A 16,942-nucleotide genomic window follows, 5' to 3' on the forward strand; every position below is an offset into this window, starting at 1 on the left:
CCGCGCTCTACTTACCAGTCTTCACAGCACCTCCACGACCCGGTGCTGCTCCATCATTTATCGCCGAACTCCCGGCACCTAAGGGGACGAAGAAAGACAATAAGGTGAGCAGGGAAAACCAACAAAGACAATTTCAATTATCACTATAGACTTACCGAGTTACCGCCGGAGATAATATTCTTCTACACGCCACATCGTCGTACACTGCACCTGTAAGGAGAGAGAAAGCAACAGGTTAAGCACTGGAATTTTTTTACCGGACAGTGATGGGTAACACAGACTCTTACCTAAGCGCAATCAGCTGCTACGGGACAACCTCCTCTCGAATCAAGCTGCAAGACAAAGGAAGGAATCGGACAAGAGTGAATAACAGACATTTTGAACTCTTAAGAACCAAATACTTACGGCTCCTCGCCACTTACCTCGGAGTCAATATTCGTCTGGAACTCACACAAGTCCTTCGGACCAGTGAAGTAACTGGTTATCTACGCGCCCCTGCACTCCACGCAGGATGGAGAGCTCATCATTCAAAACCATAAGGTGAGACTTGTGAAAGGGAATATCGGAGGTAATTAGTGGGAAAACGGTGGGGGTGTGCTCGCTCAATCCACGGGTGGCTAATTCCTTTTCTCCGCTTTCAGGAGAATACTCCTATGGGTCAAGCAGACGAAATTGAGCAGGCAAGTCCAGTCAGTCATCTCTGCACTACAATTCACGTTGGTGGAGGCCGCAGCTATCCAGTTCCAACCGTCCCCCTGTGGGAGCCAGGTGAGCGTAACAGTTATTATATGTTGCTACTTTTAGCTGCATTTTCCCTGTGGAACTTGAAATAAAGGTTGCTGGGTTGCCTTTTTCATGAAATACATTTCTTAGCTGCTGTCAGTCAGTGAGGCCTGGTTTCTCTGAGCGGCCTGAAGAATAGCACAGGCCACACCTAGAATTGTGGACATTGGCCTGCGTCGCATCTAGATGGGATTGATTGAAGGATAGCGAGCCCGCGCCTAGATGAAACTGGAATGTTGGCGTGTGCCACACTTGGAATTGTGAACACCAGTCTGCGTAGCATCCAGATAGGGTTGCGAATGATGGCATGCCCACACCTGGACAGATTCTAGAAGCTAGCTTGCGCCGCATCTGGATGGGACTGTGAATGTTGGCTTGCCCACACCCAGATAGAATTCTAAACATTGGCCTGCGCCGCATCCAGATAGAGTTGTGGGGGTCAACTGGTGCCACACTGGGACAGAACTGCAAATGCTAGCATGCTAAAGGTCAGGTAACCCACTAACCAACATATAACTCTGCATACTTATCTCACTCAAACACACACAACCATCTCTCGCACAACAAGCTGCACGCACTTCACAACACTGCAACAACACATAAGCCAGACCAACAGCACACGCGGCCTGTCACCGATCCAATACCTGCACCAAAGCTCAGCATCTGGTCTATACCGAGTTGAAGCTGCCAACAGAACACCACTCCTCTCACTATCCTACTCCCTCTTCACCTTACTAACCCACCCCACCCCATCATTTACAGATCGCCAGAGCGCCTGGGGACCAACTGCGTTGGTGACGTTACGCGGTAGAAATACCTTTAACATTTCAATACACTTAATTTCAATGGATCACTTGGAAAATGACTGTATTTAGTGCCAAAGCAGCACTTTAAAGGTTGCAATTGGTTGGGGAAGCTGCATTTTAAAAGACATTCAGTTTTTAGCCCAATTCTGTGGCCTTGCTTCATGTTACAGGTAACCGCACCCACTGGCAATCTCCTGCAGTGAGAATTCTGTTGTCACCCCCACTTTTACTGTGCGGCAGGGGTGTGCAGCCTTTGGTGAGTGTGCCCCATGCGCAGTTAGGTAGATTTGTGCGCACACAGGGGTTAGCGCAACCATTTTTGGCTGTTTCTTTCCCCATTGGCAAAGGGGTGCAGTGGGGCGCATCAGCATGGATAGAAATATCCCACAGTACATCATCATATTCATGCAATGCTGTTCATGTACAGTCTCTGAAAAGTAAATGCGAATGAGTATCCCGTGCATGTTGACCATCTTGTGCCCCCCCCTGCGAAGGAGTGGAGCCATCCCTAGCTTCATCATCAACTCCATCATCCTCCTCTGTGTCTGGGGGCAGCAGAATGTTCCTGTGCATTCACAAATTGTGCAGCCTGGCACACACAAGCACTATTTTACCCGTCTTCACTGGGTTGTACAGCAATTGACCGCCAGATCTGCTCAAGCAGCGGAACCTGGCCCTCGAGCATGCTACGTGTGCGGACGTGTGCCCTCTTGTACGCCTCCTCATGCCTGTTCCTTGGCCTCCATACGGGCATCATCAGCCATTGCATGAGTGCATATCCTGCATCACCTACATGGGATGTAAATGTAGGGAACATGTCAGTGTTTGTGGTATACATGTCTTGATCAGATGCAGTGCAATCATGTGTCATTAGTCAATCATCCATATGGGGCAAGCAGTGGTCTGACCAATGGGTGATTTCCATTCCTGGGTCATTGTCCACATTGGCGTTTGGACACTGCCCAACGACTTGCTGTGCATATGAAGTTGCCCTTGCGGCCAGTAGTGGTTGGTGAGTATGGCATTGTGCAGTGATGTACACACATAGAGGAGTCAGTCAATAGACACTGATGATGTGGTCTATGCAGAATGCCTCATGTGCACACAATGTACAAAAAACAACAACTCAATTGCCCCTCTCTCAGTCCACCTCGATAGCTTGTCAGAAAAAGGACGTATGGATATGTTCTCTATTTCACATATCCTATACGAATCATGGATTGCCAAACCATTTACACATAAATGAATACATTTTTATTCAAATATGTTCAATAAAAAGTAGAGGTAATAGGTGCTTTCCACAAGGCACTTAATACAACCGGATTTAAAAAGGTCCAAAGATATTCAATACTGAATAGTGTTGGTGACTGTAGTTAGTGAGTGACAATACATCACACAGACAAAAGCAAATGCTCAACTGTTTTCCTATTGCATTAAGGGGGGGGTTCATTTACTCTAAAGAAAGTTTGTTATTGTCCTTCTTTGATGAAAAAAGACAGTTGTTGTCTCACGGATGTCTACATATGTTTCGGTTGACTGGTTCCATCAACACCATCCCTGGTGTTGCGCTCGTCTTAGTATGGCCCTCTTCAGGACAGATGATTTCTTAATTGGTCGACACAAGGTTCAAAAAAGGTTCCCCAATAGGTCACAATTTGTCGCAAACTATGGGATCAATGACAAAGTGTAGAAATTGTGATTTAGTGATTGTTCTCAAAAAGACCCATTTCTGTTTTAAAAACATTTTTTTAAACACATTCATGGCAAAAGTTTGTAGATTCTGAAACTAATCGGTTTATGTATATACATTCCACTGACCTTGTCAGTATCTTGCGGTTGGACTGGAGCGTTTATCGATTTTGCAGGCGATTTACTTCTTTCCTGTAGGTTGCATGACGCTAAACCTTTGTTAGGTACTGCCCTCCATATATTTGGGGGATAAGTGATTTTGCAGGTGATTATGAGGTCTTCCTCAATTTTCTGCAGTCTGGTTGGAGTGACTGCTTTTTGCTGCCTTGACGGTAGTTAGGCCTATTTATACAGAAAGAACTGTATTACTTCTAGTGGTTCATCTGTTAATGAATTACATAACATTTATTTTCTTATTTGTCATGTACTGACCTGCCTTTTTTCCAGGGTTTTGCAGATGTAGTCTTTTTCAATTTGTAACTGGCGTTGTACCTTAGGTATTTAGGTCAGCCTTTTCTTTTTTCTTATAAATTTCGCGGTTAACACCGCCTCCCTGTTGAACATAGAGACGTAGTGTCAATGGTGCGTTTTGTTTGGCCTCAATGTAGTCAAGACGTTTTATATTATTTCCTTATATCTCTGAAGGGCCATTACGACCTCTCGTGTGCGGAGACAGTGCTGGGTCTTAGCTACTCACATTTCGGCGTGTGGAAATCGGTTGCTCGTTTTCCTTCAACGTCGGAAGGGGAATGCCTGCCTTCTCACATCTTCTGCGGACACCCGGTCTGGTTCTGTCACTTGTTTTGAGCCCTGGATGTGTATTTCTTCTATATGCCATCTTGTTCTGGAAATGGAGTCGCGTGATCGGGCACTGGACTAGCTGCCTATGTGTTATTTGGTCCTCAAAAAAGGCCGCCATGTTGGAAGGAGTGCCCGATTGCCTTTCGAGCATTTTGTTGCATTCATCCCTCTTATTTAATTAATGCACGGCACAGGTTTTCGTGGCTCGATTGGTTTATCATACATATTTATTAAATATCTGCTTCGTGTGGCAAAAGATGTGAATTTTCATGTCGTCGCAAAACAGACGTGGTCTGTTTTTGTGTCTTTCTTTGGCTAGTACCTTTGTCGAACATGACGGGGTCCTCATTCATTTTGTCATCTTTTTATAATCTTTTTATAAGTGGAAAACCGAATCAAATTCCTATTTATTGAAAAAAGTACTGGATTTCGGCAATTTTTCCTTTTTTATATGTTCCTTAGCTTACAGTTCAAGATACATATGGCCAGGGAGCCAAACCAAGTTGATGGAGGCCCATATTGGTACACGTTGTGCATCCTGGTCGTTTTCAGTCTCTTCTGGGATGTGTTGCATCTTTTTTTCAGATGTATAAGAGGAAAACTTATTTCCAGAAGAAAATGCCACATTCAACTGCTGAGTTAAGACCGTGTTATACGGTGTCCAAGTCAAAAATCCACTTTTGTTCGCATTTGCGGAATGCTAAATCTCTGTCACCTCCTCTTCTTGAGATCTGCACTGTTTGAATAATAAACCTGAATATTCCGGTGGGTTTATGTTTTAGGCGTGTATAATGTGCCACCAGTGGTTTATTGGGGATCTGATTTCTAATGCTTGATCTATGTTCCCCTATCCATTGTTTTGTCTTTTAGTTTTTCCGATGTACAATAATTGACAGGGGCACATGATCGCGTATGCCACCCATTGGGAAGAGCAATTGGTGAATGATCTGAGTTGCCACACTTTCCCTTTAAGGGTAATCTCTTTGAGGTTCTTTGTCAGAGGGCAAACAGAGCAATTGCCGCATTTAAAATGTCCAGTAGCTGGTGGTAATTCCCATAATGTTCTTTACATATCCGATTTGCGGATTTCTTTGGGATAAGTATGGACTAAGCTGTCCTTAAGATTCTTTTGCCTTTTAAATGCGAACCTCAGTGTTGTTGGATTGAAATCTTCTGTTTTTATTATGTGCCAGTTTTTTTATCACCAGCTTTTGTAGACTGTGACTAATCGGCTGAACGTGGTTACACATGTTATTTTCTCCTTTGTTGTTCTATTTAGTGGATTTAGACAGAGGTCGCGATTTGTTTTTTGCCCTTTTGTATGCCATGTTAATTTGTTGTTTTGGATAACCTCTTTCTTCCAGGCGTTGTTTTAGGATGTTTACCATGATCTTGTAGTCTTCCAGAAATTGGCCTATTGGGAGGTTGGCTTTTAAAATGGCCCGATGGTAACTTTGGTATTCCAGAAGGGTATTTTTATCCGTTGGTTTTCTAAAAAGTTTCGTAGTTAATGTTCCATCTTCCTGGAGTTGAATTTCCAGGTCTAAAAAGGGTATGGTTTTTGTGTTATACAGCATCGTGAAAGTGATGTTGATATTCTGCTGATTTAGCCATTGGTGAAAATCCATAAGTTGATTCACAGTACCTCTCCAGATTAGTAAACAGTCGGCTATATACCGGTACCAGGTGCCAATGTTGGTTTCGTATGGGTTAGAGGTGTGGTAGATGGTGTTACGTATTGCCGGAAACTGGGGGTTTTCTCTGCCTTCGCAGTTATCGGGCACGGTGGCGGTTTCTGGTGGTGGTATTCCAGAATCAAAGGTCGGAATTTGCCAATCCGGTAAACGGTGCTGGTATGGTTATACCGGCAACGTTAAGTCCGGACCAGCAGACTCGTAATGAGGCCCAGTAAGTGTAAGGGACGTTTTCTAGACAAAGTAAAGAGGGGGCACCTTCCGTCTGTTACCAACACCGTGAATTCTGGACTGCGCCACTCTTGGCCCAGACTTAGAAGTCACAGAAAATTCTGGTGTTTGATATGGGATACAATATAACAAGATGCCCAAGGAAACAAGGCACCAAACTTGCAGGATTGCCCAAGCACTCTCAAGCACCTCATTCATCCAAAACTATATTGTGCACGAACAAATGTTCCTTGGAGAAACAACCCAATTATCACAACATTTTAAGACATATCCCCTTCCACCTTTTGCAGAACCATGTGTCCACCCAATAGGACCGACATGCACCCATGCTTTCACAAAATGTGTTCCTTCCCCTGCTGCATCTCTGCGTCCCTTGGTTTGCAGCATCCATTTCCTGTTTTCCCATCCTCTTATCTCCCACTTGCTCATTTTCCTTCCTCCAGCAGACTAGGCTCTGGAATACTCCTGACGGGGCACAGTATGCCACTCCATGGACAAGCCAAAGCACTCTAAAACCACTACTGTGGTTTTTTGGCCCCGTATAAAAGCACATTAGCATAACGCTACAAGTTCAACTAAATGTATTTACCTTATGTTATTGCAAGAAAATGTCTTCTAAGGAAAGAGTTTGGAATCTATTTGCGCCATTCAAGCATGAAAGCATTGGAGGGACATACAACGACATGGACAAAGGACGATATAGGACTTTTCTACCAGAAATTGTCTACACAACTGGTGAGCCTTGTGACTTCATACGGTAATAAACAATTAGCAATTACATTAGCATCACTGACAAAGCAGAGCTCTTACTGTAAAAGGATACGGGGTTTTTATAGCTGAAAGGCCAGCTTGAAGTGTTATTGTGAAGACCGAGTTATTTCCTAACTGATGTAGCCTATAATTATCATATCGAAATTGCTGAATCAACATCCTCCACCGTGCGGGGTCCAAGAGATCCTGTTGAAACAGAGAAAAAGTCATGTCACATACATTTTAAATATTAGATCTGTGCAAAATGGCCAGCAGGTTACCAGGACAATAGTCTCTTGCATTTAATCGTGTGTTCTATTGCCGATTTAAATGGGTAGGAACAGTGATGGATCACAGGAAAACATGTATTCTGCTACAATAAATCGTGAGATGTTATCTGGCACCTCACAATCCGGCAGTAGAAACGCCAATTTATCAAGTTAAATATACTTTATAGTCTAAATATATACGAATGCATGTAGACATATGGCGTGCAACATATGTTCCGAGATCAACTTTCCGGATTCACCAGGCCTTTGTCATGCATCCAGCCCTTTTGCACTAATCTTCTTAATGGGGCACTCTGGATAGGATGCCCGTGTCTATATAGCCACAAACGGGGCCAAGCCCAGTATTCTATCCTTATCTTCTGTCAGCGCTCAGATCATTCTGTGACGCACTTAGAAAATGTAGGGCAGCAAAGGCGGGCCCTAATGAGAACTAGCAGCTGAGAATTTCATTTAAAAAGGAGTAGTATAAACTTTTCACGGGACCAGTTCACAAAACACATTCAGAGACCAACGTTTCGAGAGAACATTCTTGAGAAAAAAAACCTTTAAAAGGATTTCTCCCGCTCCTCAATTCACGGGAGCATGACAGGGCGCCACAAAGTCCGTTGAAGGCCGTTTTGGCTGAAATGCTGGCTCCCCCAGTGATGCACAGTTTGACACTGGCCATTCGTGGGGCTCTAATGACCACTGTGGTGGCAATCATTGACCTAGGAGAACAGAAATGGTGCTTGGAATATTATATTTCCGCCTTTGTCAGAGTACTGGGAAAGAAACTAGCTTGCGCTCAGTTGACATTGGGACAGCCAAGCACAAATCGGAGCATGTGGATGAAATATTGCACAAGCACTGAAGTTACATTTCTGACTGTCTATAACATTAACGGAGGACCCAACACTTGCACTTTAACACCACATTTTTCTAATATCAGGTTAGTGTTTTTTTTATTGCGCATTTAGAACAAATCCTTCTAAATGGAAAACATTACTGATAAAAGCCACCTTCTCAATATTGATAATTAATATGTACTGTTAGTGTTTTTGGGATGCCTCTTTCTAGACAGGCTATTTGGATCAGGATTTTGTTTGGTCATCTAACTCAGTTACTCATTTAGATATGGATTGGCCTGCTCCCAGTTTACTCTGCTTTATCACCTCTACTGGCTGCTGTTTGTGTTTCATTCCTTCACTCCATTCAGTCATAGCATGTTACAAAAACCATATGGGCTCTCTGGTTTGGATCAATTGCTTCGTTTTAAAGTTTGTGCCATGCTGGTGTTCATGTTGACCCCACTTTTCAAAGCTGGTATCTGGCTATCTTCCCAAACTGGGCACTTCATTGATACAAAAGAAATCGAGGTCCACTTTCTTTTACATACTGTCAGGGGGGAAAAACACTCGGGCAGTTAAATACATAAGACATACAGATGGCTCGGTTCAGCCATAGTCATCAGGGCAGGTTGTACACAAATATACTTCCCGGCATGTATGTTGAAAATGCAGATAAACCAACGTCAGAGTTCTGAAATTAGATTTAATACCAAAACACGTATGTCCATCACAGAGGTTAGGTTACAATAGTACATTTCCTGCGGTTTTATGTCAGTTTCCGCCTAACATGCTACACATCTTTTCTCTTCCATTCTTGCATTATAAATGCGCACTCCAAATCTGGGCATACATGTTTTGACTACTCATGTGCCATCCTCTAGCGACAGAAGGATAGACTCCATCACAACATTCATATTGGCTGCTCTCTACCTCCAACAGGTATCAGAGGTGATATTGCTTGCTCTCGCACTTGATGGCGAAAGGTTGCTTTTCTATACATTCTGTATAGATGAGTCTTAATTTAGTGGAAGCAAAAGACTAATGCCTCTTTAATTTACTGTTGAAATCAAAGCAACACACCAAACTAACTACACTTCCACTGACTATTACTTCAAATAACTTCCTCTTATAGCAGCACTGCCTTATGTGGTGCCAAACCAAAATCTCAAACCTTTCACCTAACCACACAACATGTCGCGTAATTTTCCCACTGTTACAATCCTTGAACTCGATGCCTAGGCTAAACATCCCAGTCTTGTTCTGATCGCCTTGAAGAAAAAGGAGACACAACTTACACAGCAGGAGAGGGACCAACGACTCTTAGCCACATACTTGGGTTACTTGAAACATTCCAGCAAACACCCTGAATAACACCCTACTTCTAGCTTCTACTATTACAAAACAAATCTATACAATGAACGCACATAATGGTTACTAACACTAATAAAGTTTCAAATTGACTTCCATGAAAAGGCGAATTCTTGCCACCATATTGCTTTAAAAGAAAAAAGATTTTCCTGTACAAATAGTATGGGCAAATCTGCATTCTGTGTCAAGAATAGGTTACTTCCATTGTGCTAGTTCAAAGCCTACTTTGCAGCACTGAATGTAATCTGATCTACAGGCTAAAAATGATGACCTTAAAGACTTACTTGCCCATCCACCAAAGTCCCCTTCAATGGGTCCGGCAGGCTAGCAACACATTGTAAGCATACTAAACCATGCACCTACCCTCCCCTAAGCAAGTCAGCCCAGCACAGTCGTGTCATCCTAAGCTTGACGCATGACCCAGCTGGCCAGCGTGGGAGAACATATGGGCAACTCATGTATTATATTTTCATTTATTGGAGAACAGGTATTGGAGAACAGGTGTCATAACAAAAAGACATACCTTACAAAGGAGGCAATAATGGAAAAATAATGGAGGCACTTCATCAAAAAAACACTTAATGGTGTATATTCAGAGGAAGAATACCATTACTGTGCCCCCATAAGCGCCACTGCTGAAAATGCTAATAGTTTTTTCCGACCCCCTTTACATCACATATATACATGTGGGAGGGGGTATGGTATATGATACAAGTAGGAGGGTGCGGGGGTCTCCTCCTGCATATATGTGGTGTCAAAGAGGTCCAAAAAAAAAAAGTCTGCATTTTCGAGGTCGCACTAATGGGGGGGGGGGGTTGAAGTAATGATATAGATTCTATTCAGGTGATAAAGGGGTAAGAGTAGGAACATATTCCCGGGACAGGACGAGACATATAATAGGATTAATATTGATGGACTGAAGCCAGTATTTGCATATTTAGAGATTACATAGAGTAGTTCTGAAGGCAGAATGTAGGGTACGTGGCTACTTTGCATAGGAATGTAGAGGGGGGCTAGGGGAGTACCAAACACATTTAGATCAGCAAGTTGACGTAGGAATGTTCGTTGCAATTTCAGCCAAGAGATATTTGATGTAATCCTCAGAATCCTGCTAAAGAGCATGGACTACCCAGTTTTACCAGAAAACCTGCCAGAACCATTGGTTCACAACACAGAATGAGTTGCTGAAGGCGGCTCTGGAGCTCTCACATCTAAAAAGAGATTTAGCAGGAAACAGTGCTTGCTTTGTCCCACTTTTCGTTGGCGACCATGCCTCAGTAGTAGTTAACTTGGAGAGAAATCTCAACGTAGAGTATTTGCTGGTGTTGTAATTTTCAACAGCAAAATGGTCCTGCTATTTTAAGCTACAATGTACACTAAAACAAGTGTAATTGTGTGTGAATTTCGCCAGAGAAATATTTCTGAGTACATCCGCCTCCTGGCACGGTGGAATATTTTTCGTCTCTGGAGGGGCTGCTAGGGAAGGGGTAGCGGAATATAGCTAGAATGTAGGGCAACAGAAGGCGCCCTAGGCTGGCCAGATCCCATACCAAGATCTATTCTGCTGCCCATACCCCCAACAGGGCACTGAGAAGCTTGGTAAAGCATCAAGAAGTACGGTGAAAGCACAATTGGGAAGCTAGTTAACTACAAAACCTGTGAAAACACAAGTTGGAGTTACTGCCTGCAATATGGGGGTTAGGTTTAAGTTATTGGTGTCCTCCATCATGGAGTGCTGTTGTTATTACTCAAGTATAAAGCCATCAGCATCACCTTCCCAGAATTTCAGGATCAACTGGTGTTCCAGTTATCCTGGTCTCCTCCATCAGTTCTATGATCTTCTCTAGGGGCCTACAGAGATGCACAACTAGTACTTCCACTCCTTTCAGGACAGATCCATGCTCTCCCACGGGTACTCAGCATACTTAGTCATCTCCAGTGAAATCTATTTTAGGTAAACGCCACTTTTTCCTCCAACTGTCTAAGGCATGCTACTCAGCCTACCCCATCTCCCAACATTTGTTTCTACTCTATCATTTCAATTTACCATATCATTTAACTATTCCTCGCCATACAAAGCAGCATACCAAGCATGTCTGTTACAAAATATATCATTATGAAGCTGTTAATGTAAAAATTTAACTTTTCTTCTTAAGCAACCCTGATAACTTTCTTTAAAAGGATTTCACAAACGTTTGTGGTAGGTCAGAATGGGGGGACGGACTATTATGTCCTATGTTCATTTTGCTTTCATTTAAATAATAAAGAAAACGCCTCACTAACCCTAATCTATGGGATGCCATATCGAACAAAACTAAACCAGCGTGCTCGTCATCAGATCCAAATTTAATAGTCTGTCCTCTGTCAGAAACTAGCCTAAAATGGCCCTACTACCACTGTTATTACATAACAGAAGTCCAGGAGACTACCTTCTGCTGGGGAATGCTTCTCAGCACAAGTCTTCAATATAACTTCAAATAGTCTCTTGCTATTCCTTGCAATAGTTCATTTAGTTCTTTCAATGGGTCTTCCCAGGCCCTTGTGCATTTGTTCCCCCTGTTTAGACAACGTCTCCGACTCTTATTCCTCTCACAGTCTTGCCAGTCACAGGAGCATGTATCATGTATTCCCAAGTATACTTTTGCCAATCACTTGGATGAGGATACAGGGTCCCTGAGTGATCTTCACTCTTCATACAATTTTGCCAATCAGTGGGACAAGCAGGATTTCTACAATCATTTTATTCGGTTTTCTCGTTCTCCAACTTTGTTTCCCGATTAGCATTCATAGCCTGTTGACTTTGTATTTCACCACTTGAACGACTAAGATTACACTGATCATCATATTAGTTTCTCCGAGTTAGGGGAATAGGACCGTCCCATTCATTAACGATATGCCGGCCCCCGGTTCTCTCGCTCTGCCAGTTAACTTCTTTTGCGTGGGCTGCATCACTAGATCAGCATTCTGTTCTTCTGTTTTCAGGACGGTTGTTCCGCTCTTATCTGCCTTTTTATCTGACACTCTTCGGGAGGTTTGTGTGATGTCAGTCAGAAAAGGATTTTCATGCTCTCGTCTTTCTGTCCACTGCTCCTCGCTCTCTGCTCCCTCCTGGTATTTTCCTTGGTTTGGCACACACCCTTGGGTCAATCTCTGCTGTGCTGCCACTCGGGCATGTCGGGGTTGGTGCTTTTCTCAGCCCTACTGGAATGACCCTCCTGGCACTCTATTTGGTGGTAGTAAGCTGAGGACAGGTGAAAGGTGGAGAAGCACATGGCCTTTCGCACGTACGCTAGAATTCATTTAGTTGGGTAAAGGGTGTCTATCCACCCATATGTTGGAGTTAAGGTCCCTTAAATCCACACATCCTCAGGCCTCCATCAGCCTTGTGAGCCAACACTATCGGCGCCAGCCACTCGGAACTCTCTACCTCTTCAATTATACCAGATGCTTGGAGTTTCACTAATTCCTCAAGCACCTCCCGGGCCAACATGGGCACCCACCTCACCTTGTGCAAACTTGGTACTGCACCTCTTTTTAGTACGATTTTATGTGAAAAGCCCTTCAACTTTCCTAGCTCAGTTGAGAATATGGTAGGAAAAGCCTCCTTCAGGTATTCAGCCATTACAGCCCCCTCATTAGATGTATAGTCCCCGGCACTCACACTTAGAATGGGTACAGGCTTTCCTGGGTGTATCTCAATTTCAAGGGCCACCTGCTCGTCCCAACCTACCACAGAGTCCCCTTTCTGTGCAACATATAATTTCCATCGGGTGGAGCGCGCCTCAAACTCAATTGTGGCCTATTCATAACCCAACACCTTGATAGGAATGCAACCATATGCGCACGGATTAATGTCAGGCAGTAACAGAGTGGACACATCTTTATGGTAACTTGCCCTATACAACTCCAGGGCAATCATGGTGTAGGGGGACGCCGTGTCTACCATCATTTGCATCTGCACACCGTTCACAGATAACATGGCCTAAGGCCCCTTTTTCTCTTGTGCCGCACTCACACTTAACACCCCGTTGTGCGTTCTCACGCACATTGGACCAAGGACTTCATCACCCACATAGCCCACAACCATTACATCGTCCTCATCCGGGTCCACCATCTTAATAGTTTGTCTGTTCTCCATGATGCTTCTACAGACCTGGGCGAAATGCCCTCTTCCTCTGAATTTCCTGCACTCAGAGGCAAACTGGGCCTGAGAGAGGTGGTGATCTGGGAGTGGATGTGCAGTCGCGGTCCGAGAGTTGTGAAGAGGTGCCAGTTAGCGATGGGGGCTACCCAGTGCATAAAAGGAGGATGCCTGTCAAGTTCAGGGATTACGTGTTGGGGGGAGCCGTGTTATGCACTGTCTTGGCGGTTCCGTGAGCGGGGTGCATAGTGTGCGTGTCGGGTGTGCCTGGGCGGATCCAGCTTTTCCAGGTCATTGTGGGTTCCGCTATGCCTTGTTATAATTGCTAGAGGGGGAGAAGTGTTGTAATGTTGCTCTGGAACCCTGGACGTGGCCTCAGGCTGTTTACCTACGTCCAGGGTTCCAAATTCTATTGTGAGGCGGTTGGTGAAGCTACCTGTTGAGCTGCCTGCTGGGTCCGCGGTTTGCTGCCAATAAATCACTTACTTTACCCCCAACGCGCCTACCTCGCATTACTACATAGTGTAATTAGACCAGCAAGTGGTTGTGAAGGATCTTGGCAACGTGCAAGTTCCCTTAGGAGGTACTATTGTGCCTGATCTGGATCACTGGGCTGCAGGTGGCTACATGATGTTCATATAAAATCTTTGTGGGCTCTTCCTATGAATTGTCTTACCTTTTCCTTGCTAGGTGAACTTCTGGGAGCCCTGCAGACTAGGGTTTGGCATGTAGCTTAGAACTCAGTTACCAGTGATTACCCTTATTGTACCCTTGGATATTTAATACTGTGCTGCTCATCGAAAATGATTTGGGACTGGGAGTGGTTTCTGAGCAGGATTTGCTTTTTAATGGCAGTTGTGTGGCAAGGTCCCATGCCAGAGGTTGGGAAATGGGCTGAAAGGGACCCTGGGTATCTGGAGAGGCCACCCACTCTGTGAAGCCAACTCCAGAGGAGGTTTACGGAGGATGCCCCAGGGCCTACTATTCCCAGCCTCCATTCTAATGCTACTACTATTCCCAGCCTCCGTTCTAATGCTGCTACCATGCTCCTCAGGAAAGTAGTAGAATGTTTCCATGTCGATTCACGACACATGCAAATGCGGTTGGTAATTTCATCCAGTGAGCAGGAGACATCCGGAAATGTCATGTCATGCGCAAATCTGGCCTCCATAGGATATGATATGATAGTTTATTTATATAGCGCCTATACACAATGTGTTTCAAAGCGCTTCAAGGCAAGGGAGGGAACAAGGGAAAATAAAATGACATTCTTACAGGCCATGAACAGTAAGGATGTGAAATTAACTATCGTACTCGGCCTGACGACATTTCAGATAGTGCAAGATCCATAGATAAGGAAGGAAGAGTGGGAAGGAAATAGAAACAGACAGGTGACTACCGTACTAGGCCAGACGACATTTCAGATAGTGCATGGGTGTGGGGGGTATACAGTAAGAGGTTGGGGGAGCGACAGACAAGATTGCTATCATACTAGGTCCAGGGACAATTCTGATATAGTAAGTGCGTAGAAGAAAGTAAGGGAAGGAGATAGGAAAAGGGAGAGGGGAGGAGAGAGCAGAGAGTAAGCAGTCAAAAAGACTGGAGAAGCCAGAGGGGAGAGCGAATACAATGGCTGCAGTTTACCCCACACGCACAGAGACGGTGGTGGTGGCTCTGGCCGTGAACACTTGACACAAGGAGAGCAAAGGTTTCACACACAGAATGGATGGAGCCATTGTGCAATCAAACAGTCATGATGGGGCCCTGTGATTCCATAAAACTACTGTGTTGGCTGCCCACGGGTACTCAATACCAAACCAGCAATACGAGTGTGGAAACTGGGACAAATAACCCGAACACTAAGCCCACACAGGACTAGTACAATTGCACAAGGGCTTGGTTTGGCAAGGGGAGGGATAGTGTGGGAGAAAAGGTGAAAGAGCAGGGCGAGTGAGCAAGCCGAAGGAAGATGGTGAGAGAAGGGAGATGAACAAGTTGGAGAAGAGAAAGACCAGGAAGAAAGAAAGGAGGAGATAAAAGGTGTTGGAGGAGGGAGAAAAGAAGCAGACCATCAGAGTCCGAGGAAGGCGTCATATTGGTGGAAGACATCCAGGAACAGTGAGCATTGGCAGTCAAGACGGGCAGAGGCCAGGAGGGAGTGCTAAGGGACAGAAGGAAATATGAGAGGAGTCCATTATGGAGAAACCAAAGTACAAGGGCTTAGAGAGTTGAAAGCCTTGCGAACCTGGGAAACGAGACTGGTAGGGTGCTAAACTATAAACCCCAGTGAAACCGCGTTGAAATGTGGCTATAAAAACTGGAAAACGGAACACAGAGACTCTCTAACAGCAGAGAAAACTGATTGTATGCTTTGTTTTTTTTAAAAAATCTATCAAGGACGTACCAACCTGCTTAAGAGTACTTGCAACGTGCACAGCCAAGCTGTCCACTCTTAGCCATTATCGGTGTCCAACAAAGCAATATTTAGTTTGAAAAAGCAGCTGCTAACTAAAGGTGTGTTGAAAACTGTGGCAAACGTTCACACGGCAATAAATCCCCGCTAAAGCAACAAATCAGCTCACGGGATCACTGCCCCAACATTCCATTAAGTTTATAATTAAGATAATGGTAACGGATGTCGAGGCTTCAGCAGAGTAATAGCCGCTGGCTGCAACATAAATGACCTGGACAAAGTTGGAACATTCATAGATATAAGGTGAAAACACAACGTCCATTTATAAAGGCGATCTTCATTAACCTGCCACCGTCCCTTACTTTCAGCACCAAGCAAAACGAAATGAAGAGACAGACAGGGGCTAAATGGCCATTCATAATCCTTTGTCGCCACCTAGTGGAAACTACAAAATTTGAGGTCTTTTTTATTTTTAATGTTCATTTAAATGTGGTGCTTTATTAATTTTTCTTCTTTCTCTTCTTAAATGCATAAAGAAAACAAAATCAGGTTTTAATGTAAACCAATTGATGCTAATAAAAATTAAAAAAAGAAATGACAAAAAACGAACATAATGCAGCTGTGTATGTTCGTTAAAAAAACAAGCAGAAGCAACGGAGGTCGCATTTCTATGTCCCTCTCCGAGAATCAATGTCTGCATGTGCATTCTGGCTCAGGGGTACTCAGATAATAAACATTCCACATGGGTAGTATCGAAGCTAGCCAATATTGTTTGTTTCCAAAAATATGTTTTACGAAGTGGTTGCCTAAGAATTTTCAAGACTGTTTCGAAAAGGGGAATCAACTTGACTTTATTTGCATTTTATTGTTTAAAGCGCAGACCTAGCTCGAGAGCAGTGGAGCACTGTACAGAGTGTGGGTAGCCAGCATTTGGGCTGGCATCTTTTAACAGTAGCGCAGTAGTACTGTGAGGTCTGTGCGTTGGTATGTGTGTCCATTGGAATTAGTCCTTTCCTTGGTCAGGGATTCAAAGACCCATGTTTTGAGAGATTTGAAAAATTGGAGAATTGTGGGGGCATTCCGAGCAGATACTGGGCTCGAGCTCCAGAGGATGGGTGCATGACAAGAGGATTGTTTGCGGGTCTGCTC

The 16,942-nt window shown here is 44.1% G+C and overlaps 1 protein-coding gene across 4 annotated transcripts in view; it reads right to left on the reverse strand.

Annotated features, from left to right (window-relative positions):
• MAEA (macrophage erythroblast attacher, E3 ubiquitin ligase) overlaps nt 1-16,942 on the reverse strand; it is a 1,045,966-nt gene that overhangs the window by 202,191 nt on the left and 826,833 nt on the right. For all 4 annotated transcript variants that reach the window (XM_069632159.1, XM_069632160.1, XM_069632158.1 and 1 more), the window contains one exon: nt 6,828-6,961. In XM_069632159.1, the coding sequence (XP_069488260.1) occupies nt 6,828-6,961 (134 nt within the window). The remainder of the gene's footprint in view (nt 1-6,827; nt 6,962-16,942) is intronic.

The sequence above is a fragment of the Ambystoma mexicanum genome, chromosome 6q (assembly GCF_040938575.1).
Source record: "Ambystoma mexicanum isolate Mex_15411 chromosome 6q, UKY_AmexF1_1, whole genome shotgun sequence".
Taxonomy (NCBI): domain Eukaryota; kingdom Metazoa; phylum Chordata; class Amphibia; order Caudata; family Ambystomatidae; genus Ambystoma; species Ambystoma mexicanum.